The 12232-nt window shown below is 42.2% G+C and overlaps 1 protein-coding gene across 2 annotated transcripts in view; it reads left to right on the top strand.

Moving 5' to 3' along the window:
• The window catches only part of LOC106590335 (piezo-type mechanosensitive ion channel component 2), a 156157-nt gene that overhangs the window by 41474 nt on the left and 102451 nt on the right, over positions 1–12232 (top strand). For both annotated transcript variants that reach the window (XM_082970741.1, XM_082970742.1), the window contains exon 3: positions 6427–6552. In XM_082970741.1, the coding sequence (XP_082826867.1) occupies positions 6427–6552 (126 nt within the window). The remainder of the gene's footprint in view (positions 1–6426; positions 6553–12232) is intronic.

Raw genomic sequence — 12232 nt, forward strand, 5'->3', positions numbered from 1 at the left:
AAAGTAAATGGCTCAGTAGAATAGAATACATTTTTATGTAGATGTAGGATTTTTATTTGATCCCTCTTTTGTTGCTGCACGGCAAGAAATGCAAACTTCTAAAGTTTGTATTTCTACTTTGAAATTTCAGACTTGATTTGCCCTAATGAAAAATGTATCAACCCCTACAAAAATGCTGCTACAGGATTATTTTCCTGCTGCAGCAAACTGGCTCAAATTAAGGTCCTACATCTGTAAGTATAATACTAGAAGGCACAATTTATAGTCCAATATTTACACATGTTTTGGAGAAGGGGGGATAGGAAGGCAAGTGTTTAAATTGTGCAGTATTTAGCAATAATACATTTAGCAACCGTACGCTTGCCAGTCCTCTTGCACTGGCATCCAGAGATTCAGATACATACCTTCACACTTTTGCATTCCATTCATCTCAACCTTAATTCAAACACGGTGGTGAATGGAAGAGAAGTGAAAGGGGGGGGGGGGGGCTAAATCACACAATTTGTTTTGCTGATGTTGGAGTATGCCTACACAACCTCTTTTCTCCTTATGCCCTAAATCAGGCGTGGGCAATTCCAATCCTCGAGGGCCTGATTGGTGTCACAGTTTTGCCCCAGTTGACTCCAATAATCACCTAGTCATGATCTTCAGTTTAGAATGCAATTTGATTAATCAGCTGTATTTGCTAGGGATGGAGAAAGAGTGACAGCAATCAGGCCCTCGAGGACTGGAGTTGCCCACCCCTGCCCTAAATCTTACACACACACACACACACACACACACACACACACACACACACACACACACACACATACACACACAACTGTCCCACACCTGACCCTTAATATCAGCCATAATATTACATGCTTTCCTAAAGGATTGCTATGTATTGAAAAATGTTCTTGACCAGGAATACAGTATTAATGCCACTGGTGGCTATTTGCTGGTTCTAAATGAACACATTTGGTCCAGCTTCCTGTGTAAGTATCGCCTTTCTACAGTCAATTGGGATATTCTCAGTGGTGTTATCGTGTGGAGTTTTGAGTTTGTGACAGCAACTATGTGCGTTTATTACAGTATTATAGACACTACATCCTGGGATTTCCTGGGATCTTCTATACAGAATAACCACTGACCTTCTGACGACTCGTGTGTAGCTTGTGAACATAGAGCAACATGTGCATGTTCGTGGGAGTCTCAGCTTTTCATAGATAGCGTGTAATAGTTTGTAGCTCAAACCATTCAGACTCTACAGATGTTTTTGTAAAATGACCCGGCCCCGGGCCCCTTCAGGATCCGCCATTGTCTCACAAATACCACTCTAGCTCCCGTTAATCACATAGACTAATGGTCGGTATCTACGGATGCAGAAGAAATGTACACTTAGTATACCAAACATTAGGAACACTCTCCTAATATTGAGTTGCACCACCCCTTTGCAATCAGAACAGTCTCAATTCGTCAGGGCATGGATCCTACAGGGATGCTAGACCATGTTGACTCCAATTCTTCCCACAGTTGTGTCAAGTTGGCTGGATGTCCTTTGGGTGGTGGACCATTCTTGATACACATGGAAAACTTTTGAGCATGAAAAACCCCGCAGCTTTGCAGTTCTTGACACAAACCGGTGCGCCTGGCACCTACTACCATGCCCCATTCAGGCTCTTAAATATTTAAGGCTAAATATCTAAATATCTGGCTAAATATCTGGCAAATGTAATGTTAATATTTAAGGCTAAATATTTAAGAGCCTGAATACATACACAATCCATGTCTCATTTGTCTCAATTCTTAAAAATCCTTCTTTAACTTGTCTCCTACCCTTCATCTAAACTGATTGAAGTGGATTTAACAAGTGATATCATTAAGGGATCATAGCTTCACCTGGATTCACCTGGTCAGTCTATGTCATGGAAAGAACAGGTGTTCTTAATGTTTTGTATACTCAATGTACGAATCCAATGGTACAACCCAAAAGTCTGTAGCTCAAACACACTATGTTTAAAAGTGGTTAGAAGTTCAACATGCATCAGCATTACGGTGGGACTCATTGGGTTAATGGTATAAAAAAGTTATTAGTTCTCATAGGTATAAGGGATACAAATGAATTCTAAAACATAATTGGCTGAAAAGAAAAACAATGCAATTATATATACGTATGATACATGAACAGGCTCGTTGACATATTTCCAAAACAGTATCTCATTGTAATGTACACACAATGCTCTTAGAAAAATGTTCATCCCTCTCGACAGACGGTTTGAAAGATTACAACCAGTAGGTGTTTATGATGTAGCATGTCCGCTGTTTGATGTGTGGAGCCTTATGAAATGTGTGTAATGGTAGAGAACCACAATGGATGGGGATAGCCTTTGGCAACAGTGAAAACAGTGCAGTGTGAAAGTTACCATGCAGCCATGTTGGGTTGGAATAATACATTTCAAACGTCTAATCTAAAACAGATCGAGAAACCAACTACAATTGGATGCTCGAGACCATTCACTGAAAACCCCTTTGTTGACGTGCCATTGTGGCAAATGTAATGTTAATACACCACAGATTTTACATTTTACTTTAATCATAGCCCCAGCGTTTTAAAGGAAGTTTAATCCATTGTTAGACGACAATAGACGTACAACTGAAGTTTGGCTCTTAGTTTGATTGTAAAATTGTAAAATGTCCCCGCCGTATGTGAGCAGGGTAAATTCATTTGAATTCCATCACTTTTGGACATCATCCCTTTTGATTAAACAAAACTTTCCATCATTTTTGCCCATGGAAGAAGTGGTCAGAAAGTAATTTTTAAGACCTGAATTCCAAAACATGCAGGAGATAAATGTGCTCCAAGTTGACCCATTTTGCATACATTTACATTTACATTTAAGTCATTTAGCAGACGCTCTTATCCAGAGCGACTTACAAAGTGGTGCATTCACCTTATGATATCCAGTGGAACAACCACTTTACAATAGTGCATCTAAATATTTTAAGGGGGGGGGGGGGGTTAGAAGGATTACTTTATCCTATCCTAGGTATTCCTTAAAGAGGTGGGGTTTCAGGTGTCTCCGGAAGGTGGTGATTGACTCCGCTGTCCTGGCGTCGTGAGGGAGCTTGTTCCACCATTGGGGTGCCAGAGCAGCGAACAGTTTTGACTGGGCTGAGCGGGAACTGTGCTTCCTCAGAGGTAGGGGGGCCAGCAGGCCAGTGGTGGATGAACGCAGTGCCCTTGTTTGGGTGTAGGGCCTGATCAGAGCCTGAAGGTATGGAGGTGCCGTTCCCTTCACAGCTCCGTAGGCAATCACCATGGTCTTGTAGCGGATGCGAGCTTCAACTGGAAGCCAGTGGAGAGAGCGGAGGAGATATCTGATATCCCTGATATCCTTGGAGAGCTCTTTGGTCTTGGCCATGGTGGAGAGTTTGGAATCTGATTGATTGATTGCTTCTGTGGACAGGTGTCTTTTATACAGGTAACAAGCTGCGATTAGGAGCACTCCCTTTAAGAGTGTGCTCCTAATCTCAGCTCGTTACCTGTATAAAAGACACCTGGGAGCCAGAAATCTTTCTGATTGAGAGGGGGTCAAATACTTATTTCCCTCATTAAAATGCAAATCAATTTATAACATTTTTGACATGCGTTTTTCTGGATTTATTTGTTGTTATTCTGTCTCTCACTGTTCAAATAAACCTACCATTAACATTATAGACTGATCATTTCTTTGTCAGTGGGCAAATGTACAAAATCAGCAGGGGATCAAATACTTTTTTCCCTCACTGTAACATCATTAAATGTGGAAGTCACACTCTCTACATGACAGATACAGTTTACCTGAGTGTCCATATCAGCATCACACATCTTTGGAAGTTGCATCTGAGTCACAAGGCGTTGGTGTCAGAAGTGAGATCACGAATGCTATACTCTTAGAAAAAAAGGTGCTATCTAGAATTTTCTTTGGCTTTCCCCATAGGAGAACCCTTTGAAGAACCCTTTTTGGTTCCAGGTAGAACCCTTTTTGGTTCCAGGTAGAACCCTTTTGGGTTCCATGTCGAACCCTTTCCACAGAGGGTTCTACATGGAACCCAAAAGGGTTCTCTACCTGTAACCAAAAAGGGTTCTACTTGGAACCAAAAAGGGTTCTCCAGGGGGGATAGCCAAAGAACCCTTTTGGAACCCTTTTTCCTATTAGTGTAATAGAAAGATGGAAGTGGCAATTTGGGAGTTTACAGGAGTGCGTTCGTGCTCTGTGTCAAGGGCCTGACAGCTCCACAGTTAGTGGCTGACACTCAGCTAAGCCACTCTCAGCTCTCTCTCACACTTTGAGCTAGTGTCACTGCCTGTCTTTGATAAGGTTTGAGCTAAATGGAAGGGGCCAATTTGGCAGCTTAATTTGATATCTTCCTTAGAGTTATGTTTCCATAGTAAGGAATATTACATGTACTTGTTTGTTTTGATGAAACCCTGCCAACATCTTGTTTGGATCTGCCATGAACTGAGTGGGCTCTTCTGCTTCCTGGTTAGATGCTGTGTTGTACTAATCGACTGAACAGGCTGAATCATTTCTATTCAGAAGCTTCTTCTTTGCTCACTTTCCCCCTGCTTCATGATGCTTTTGCCTACAACACATCTAGACCTCTGCATCCTCCCATAATCACTCCTATCAACATCTCTAAGCAGCCTGTTAAATCAGCAGCATACCACGCTGTATCCAACTGCTGGTTTGCCAAGCAGGGTTGGTCCTGGTCAATCCCTGGATGGGAGACTAGATGCTGCTGGAAGTAATGTTTGAGGGCCAGTAGGAGGCACTCTTTCCTGTGATCTAAAAATATATATATATATATATCCCAGGGGAGTGATTGGGGACATTGCCCTGTATAGGGTGCTGTCTTTCAGATATGATGTTAAATGGGTGTCCTGACTCTCTGTGGTCACTAAAGATCCCATGGCACTTATTGTAGGGGTGTTAACCCTAGTGTCCTGGCTAAATTCCCAATCTTGCTGTCATACCACCATGGCAACCTACTTGTCCTTGGCTACCTAATCCTCCTCTCCCCTGTAACTATTCCCCAGGTTGTTGCTGTAAATGAGAATGTTCTCAGTCAACTTACTGGGTTAAATAAAACAATTCAGCTGGCAAACCAGACAGCTGACCAATCATTTCTAGGTGTTGAGCTCTGTTTTATGCATCCCATTTTACTTTTACTTTACTGGCATTGAGCTCACCGTGTGTTTAGGTTGGTCTACACATGACGGACGGCCACCGGGCTGCCAAAAATATCACTGGGATATTACTGGCCCTTGGCAGCGGAGAAGCCTGTAGGAGTAATGGAGGTGGATTACTGCAGGCCTGGCCTGTTAGGATGGGACCAGACAGGATAAGATGATTAAACCATCAACCCTATAACTGGGCTGTGGGGTCTCCACTGGGTTAATGACTGGATTCTAACATTACCCTACAGTTGGTGGATCATTGGGCTGCTAATAGTTGGTTGTTTACAGGTCTGTGATGAATGGAATAGGATTTGGTTGAATCAATTTGAGTTTAAAGTACAGCCTAACTAATGATATGAGATTAGTTATGAAGTTTATGTTGCAATAACATTGTTAGTTGACATCCTTGTGAAGTTGAAATTTGTCTCATGCTCTAGTAACCTTTAAACTCCAGTAAAACCAGAATACAACCAAGAAGTAGCCAATGGTGTAAAAAAACTTAAGTAAAAATACTACTTAAATACTACTTAAGTAAAAAGTACTACTTAAGTCCATTTTTGTACTTTACTTTACTATTTATATTTTTGACAACTTTAACTTTTTATTCTACTAAATTCCAAAAGAAAATAATGTACTTTTTACTTACATTTTCCCTGACACCCAAAAGTATTCGTTACATTTCGAATGCTTAGCAGGACAGGAAAATGGTCCAATTCACGCACTTACCAAGAGATCATCTGCCTACTGCCTCTGATATGGCAGACTCACTAAACACAAATGCTATGTTTATAGATTATGTCTGAGTGTTGGAGTGTGCCTCTGGCTATTCGTAAATAAAAAAAGGAAGAAAATTGTGTCGTTTGGTTTGCTTAATATAAGGAATGTGAAATGATTCATGCTTCTACTTTTACTTTTGACACTTAAGTATATTTTAGCAATAACATTTATTTTTGATACTTAAGTATATTTAAAACCAAATACGTTTAGACTTTTACTCAGGTAGTATTTTTCTGGGTGACTTTCATTTTTACTTGAGTCATTTTCTATTAACATATCTTTACTCAAGTATGACAGTTGAGTACTTTTTCCACCACTGGAAGTAGCCTAATCATCACTACTACTATTTAAGTTTTGTTAGACATTCAGTGAGTCTGAAATATACACTTGAATGACCTCGGTATCTGAAAAACCTTAGATGATCATGTTTCTCTCTCTTTCAGGCCACACAGGGCGCCTGCTCAAGTCCCTGTGCTTCACCAGTATAGCCTTCCTGCTTCTGCACATCATCTACCAGGTCACCGTCAACAGTCTGCTAGCAGGAGACAACCTAGAACCCAACTTCAACTGTGAGCATCAACCTTCTCTACTACACTCCCAGCACAGTGTGATGTCAGGTCTACCTCGTTTACACACACGCACATGTGTAGGAATGTACAAACACTCACATGCGCACACACACACACACACACACACACACACACACACACACACAGCTGTCTCACACCTGACCCTTAACATCGGCCATAACATTACATGCTTTCCTAAAGGATTGCTAGGGGTTGAAAAATGTTCTTGACCAGGAATGCAGTATTAATGCCACTGGTGGCTATTTGCTGGTTCTAAATGGATTGATTGGATTTACATGTCGATATGCCGTATATCCCACATTGATATACATTACTTGGAATACAGCAGTACCTAGGCTGAAGTCTGTGAGCAGCTACCCCAGTAAGTGGCACCTGGGCTGGTTGGGGCTGCAGGGTGGGGGTGAGCAGAGGTCACAGCCCAGCCCACGCCTGGGTCAGGTTACCCACTGGCCCCGACACCAGGGTGTTCAGACCAGAACCCGAAACCCGGCCTGGGCCGCGGCCCAACACAGGCCCCGCTATTGCTGCTGCTGCAAACTACTGGCACAACTCTCCCTGAGTAGCAATATAAAGCCACAACATCTGCACTCAAGATGGGGATAAACATAATGAAAACAAAAAACTCCCTCACTCCCATGCTGTCCTGACAGAAGTGCATTCAAACCCCCCACCGAAAATTCAGAGTGAAGGCTGTCTGTTTCACATGTGTCGAGTACAATCATAAAAATTGAAGGGCGGTGTCTTCAAGTTGCATAAATACCCCTTGAAACGCCAGTCTGGACTCGTCCCCAGTGTCAGTGTGCACGGTGTTATGTCAAAAGACAGAACGAAAACAATCAATCAGGGAACTTCAGCGATTCACCAAGTTTTGAAAAACTAGAGTGTAACTTTGTGTGCGATGTGTAAATAGTCTAGTTCTTTGATGAACGGTTGGAAATATGTATCAACTCTAAACCCTGTCTAGACAGGACAATGCTGTGCTGTTGTAAACAGCTGCGTTAACAGCCTTTTTTCTGTCAAATACCCCGGGACAATTCCAAAATACTGATGAAAATTCACTGGCAAACACAGTACTGTGGAAAGTTGTGGCAATGCTGGAGTCAGTTGTAGTCAGAATGCAATTAACAGATATGAGCAGAAATAATAGTGGACACTATAGACAGTGCTTTGGGTAAATAATAGTGGACACTATAGACAGTGCTTTTGGGTAAATAATAGTGGACACTATAGACAGTGCTTTTGGGTAAATAATAGTGGACACTATAGACAGTGCTTTTGGGTAAATAATAGTGGACACTATAGACTGTACTCTTGGGTAAATAATAGTGGACACTATAGACAGTGCTTTTGGGTAAATAATAGTGGACACTATAGACAGTGCTTTTGGGTAAATAATAGTGGACACTATAGACAGTGCTTTTGGGTAAATAATAGTGGACACTATAGACAGTGCTTTTGGGTAAATAATAGTGGACACTATAGACTGTACTCTTGGGTAAATAATAGTGGACACTATAGACAGTGCTTTTGGGTAAATAATAGTGGACACTATAGACAGTGCTTTTGGGTAAATAATAGTGGACACTATAGACAGTGCTTTTGGGTAAATAATAGTGGACACTATAGACAGTGCTTTTGGGTAAATAATAGTGGACACTATAGACAGTGCTTTTGGGTAAATAATAGTGGACACTATAGACAGTGCTCTTGGGTAAATAATAGTGGACACTATAGACAGTGCTTTTGGGTAAATAATAGTGGACACTATAGACAGTGCTTTTGGGTAAATAATAGTGGACACTATAGACAGTGCTTTTGGGTAAATAATAGTGGACACTATAGACAGTGCTTTTGGGTAAATAATAGTGGACACTATAGACAGTGCTTTTGGGTAAATAATAGTGGACACTATAGACAGTGCTTTTGGGTAAATAATAGTGGACACTATAGACTGTACTCTTGGGTAAATAATAGTGGACACTATAGACTGTACTCTTGGGTGTGATAAGAAAAATCAAACAGAACAATTACGCAAAATCCGCTCAGTGCAATTCATTGTGAAGTATTGACTACACTTGCCCGAACAATTAATTAATTTCAGTAATTCTAAAGCGGAAATCAATCCGAGCTCTGAGGAAATAGAAGTATTTGTACTAGGGGCAAAATTACAGTACTGGCCCTTCCAATCCTTATGTACTGACCGTTCCCTGCAATTCCTTATGTACTGGCCCTTCCCTTCCAATCTTTATGTACTGGCCCTTCCAATCCTTATGTACTGACCCTTCCCTTCAATTCCTTATGTACTGGCCCTTCCCTTCCAATCTTTATGTACTGGCCCTTCCAATCCTTATGTACTGGCCCTTCCCTTCCATTCCTTATGTACTGGCCCTTCCCTTCAATTCCTTATGTACTGGCCCTTCCCTTCCAATCCTTATGTACTGGCCCTTCCAATCCTTATGTACTGGCCCTTACCTTCCATTCCTTATGTACTGGCCCTTCCCTTCCATTCCTTTCCTTATGTACTGGCCCTTCCCTTCCAATCTTTATGGACTGGCCCTTCCAATCTTTATGTACTAGCTCTTCCAATCCTTATGTACTGGCCCTTCCCTTCCAATCCTTATGTACTGGCCCTTCCAATCCTTATGTACTGGCCCTCCCTTCCAATCCTTATGTACTGGCCCTTCCAATCCTTATGTACTGGCCCTTCCAATCCTTATGTACTGGTCTTTCCCTTCCATTCCCTATGTACTGGCCCTTCCAATCCTTATGTACTTGTGAGGATCGACGCTGGAGACGAGAAGCAAGTACAGGGAGTGAACATTTAATGGAAAACGGACATATAAAAAAACAATAATCGTCTGGAGGGGAGAACAAAATGACATTACGACAATAATGCTGACACTGGATGAAACAGACAGATATAGGGAAGGCAATCAAAATGTGAAGGAGTCCAGGTGAGTCCAATGAGCGCAGATGTGCGTAATGATGGTGACAGGTGTGTGTAAAGAAGGACAGCCTGCCGCCCCCGAGCGCCAGAGAGGTGAAGCGGGAGCAGGCGTGACAGTACTGGCCCTTCCCTTCCAATGCTTATGTACTGGCCCTTCCCTTTCATTCTTTATGTACTGGCCCTTCCAATCCTTATGTACTGGCCCTTCCAAACCTTATGTACTGGCCCTTCCAATCTGTATGTACTGGCCCTTCCAATCCTTATGTACTGGCCCTTCCAATCCTTATGTACTGGCCCTTCCAATCCTTATGTACTGGCCCTTCCAATCCTTATGTGCTTTTCTTCTGAAACACTCATTACAATCCTCAACAGTAGCTGATTGGACTCAATTTGTTAACCAGACTCATTATGAGGAACATGGTCTCTATTACCACTATGTGAACCAAACACAAACCCTTCCCCACATCCAATGCGCCTAAAGTTACACATTGAATTATACTTGGTATTGTTGTTTGGCCTGACTGAAACATCAGGGAAAGCAACTGTGACCCTTCCACACACACATACATTCTTGCCCATTCACCCTCTGAATTGTACACATACAATCCATGTCTCAATTGTCTAATGGCTTAAAAATCCTTCTTTAACCTGTCTCCTCCCCTTCATCTACACTGATTGAAGTGGATTTAACAAGTAACATCAATAAGGGACCATAGCTTTCACTTGGATTCACCTGGTCAGTCTGTGTAATGGAAAAATCAGCTGTTCTTAATGTTTTGTACACTCGGTGCATGTTCTGCTGTATCTGAGTAGTGAGGGGAACCAGTACCATCATATGGGGCTTTAAAACAAACATTTTAGTGCTCATTTTAAGTATTTCGCACCATGGTTTATCACGAGGTTCGGCATTCCTACTTTTATTGCTATTCATAGCTGTGGAGTCTACTATTTCATATTGTGTCACGGGATGTTTACTGCTGACAGGAGAACCTTACAATGATCCTGGTTGGTTGGGGATGTACTGTGCTGTATGGAGTTGCAAGGGAGGCAGCGTCCATCAAATTCACACCTTGCTAATCTTGCACTGCGGAAAAGGGAGTTTGATATGATCTTGTCATGATTACATCATTTTTTGGTATTTTCTTGGCTCTGTAACATGTATTGTTGCAATGCAAGTTTTCCAAAGCGTGGATTTGGTTGAATACCAGCCTTTCAATTGAGCTATGTGAGATGTGAGATATGCCCACATTAACTTTCACTTCTGACAGCGTTTGATGCTCTGTATTATGTTTAGTACCCCTGTTAGTAACCACCTATGACATCACAGCGCTAGCTAGGGGGAAGCCAAAAGAAGAAGCTCCTTCACACAGGGAACGTTATCTGATGGCCCAACAGTTCCTTTGTTTCTACATTCACCCCAGGTCCAAGGGGCCTTTGAGTGTGTCGTGGCGGTGAGTGTACGGCACTGTAAGGGGACTTGAGGGGGAGGGGTGGCCAGTCAACATGACCTCAGATTAACACAAGACACTAATAAAACTTTAGGAACATTTCACTGATCACCCTCTCCACTTGGTCCACAGCCTGTTGGGTGACATATCCTCACTGCATACCCACGTGAGGTTGGTGCATTGTTTTGGGCTGTGGCAAAAATGACATCTTCCTCTCAGCGATGGCTGTTGGCAGGGGATAAATCTCAATCTCCACCGTAAAAATGTGCAGCTGCAAATGCTGCCGCTGCCGGTGTGGCACTTAGAGCGCAGAGGGAAGTTCAGGAGCGACGTAGGGAGCGAAAACAAGCGGCCCTTCTGTGGAGGCAACCTGAGGTGAGGTCAGAGATGAAAGAGGGATGAAAAATGACCCTGGCTGCTAAAAGAGAGTGTTGTGGCGAGAGAGAGAGGGCGGCTATGTGAAGACAGACACTGGCCCAATTACTGGAAGTATACACTACATATACTGTACAACCGAGATAGTTTAGTCTACAGAACTGCCCTTGTAATGTGAAGTAAGATGAAAGTACTGTGAAGCATCCAGTCAACACTTATACTGGAAGTACATTTCTAGTAGGCATATACTAAATCCTCCTTCGAGAAAGCCATATCCATAATGTGGGGTAAGTTAAGTTGATTTCAATAAGTGTATTTTGAAATGCTAAACAAGTCTATTTTATTGCGTGCCAACCATTCTCTTTGTTTTATTCAACGGTACTAGTAGAAAATAGTTTTAGAAATGGTAGAAGTGTAGCAGGCAGCGGGTACAGAATAAAGAGTGCTTTTGGAACTGTATGTGTACGGTGTAGGCGTCTCTGTTCTCTCTCTGTGTGCCTTGTCTGCATTAATAGTCCTTTGTTTTGTGTGCGACTCAGTTGAGCTGTTCAGACGCCAGCAACAAGACTTTTTCATCTATCATCACATTGAAGAGCTGCCAGCGAAAATAACAAACGTCCAAAACATGACTCCTATTTTCTTGTTTTGTGTTTGTCGTCAATAGCGCTGCGTCTCCTGCGATAAGAATCATCTTCCCCAGGATGCGCAGCCCAATTCACTCTAAAAATACATATAACACCATGGCCCACATTTCATAGGTACGTAGGTAGCAGTACAGATGGCTTACAAAGGAGAGGATACAACTTTCAATTTCCAGTAGCTACTAATGTAAACAATGTGTCAAACGCAATAACAACATTGTAGACATGTCCCACAGTAGGCGTGTGAA

This window comes from Salmo salar, chromosome 29 (genome assembly GCF_965601325.2).
Source record: "Salmo salar chromosome 29, fSalSal1, whole genome shotgun sequence".
Classification (NCBI taxonomy): Eukaryota; Metazoa; Chordata; class Actinopteri; order Salmoniformes; family Salmonidae; genus Salmo; species Salmo salar.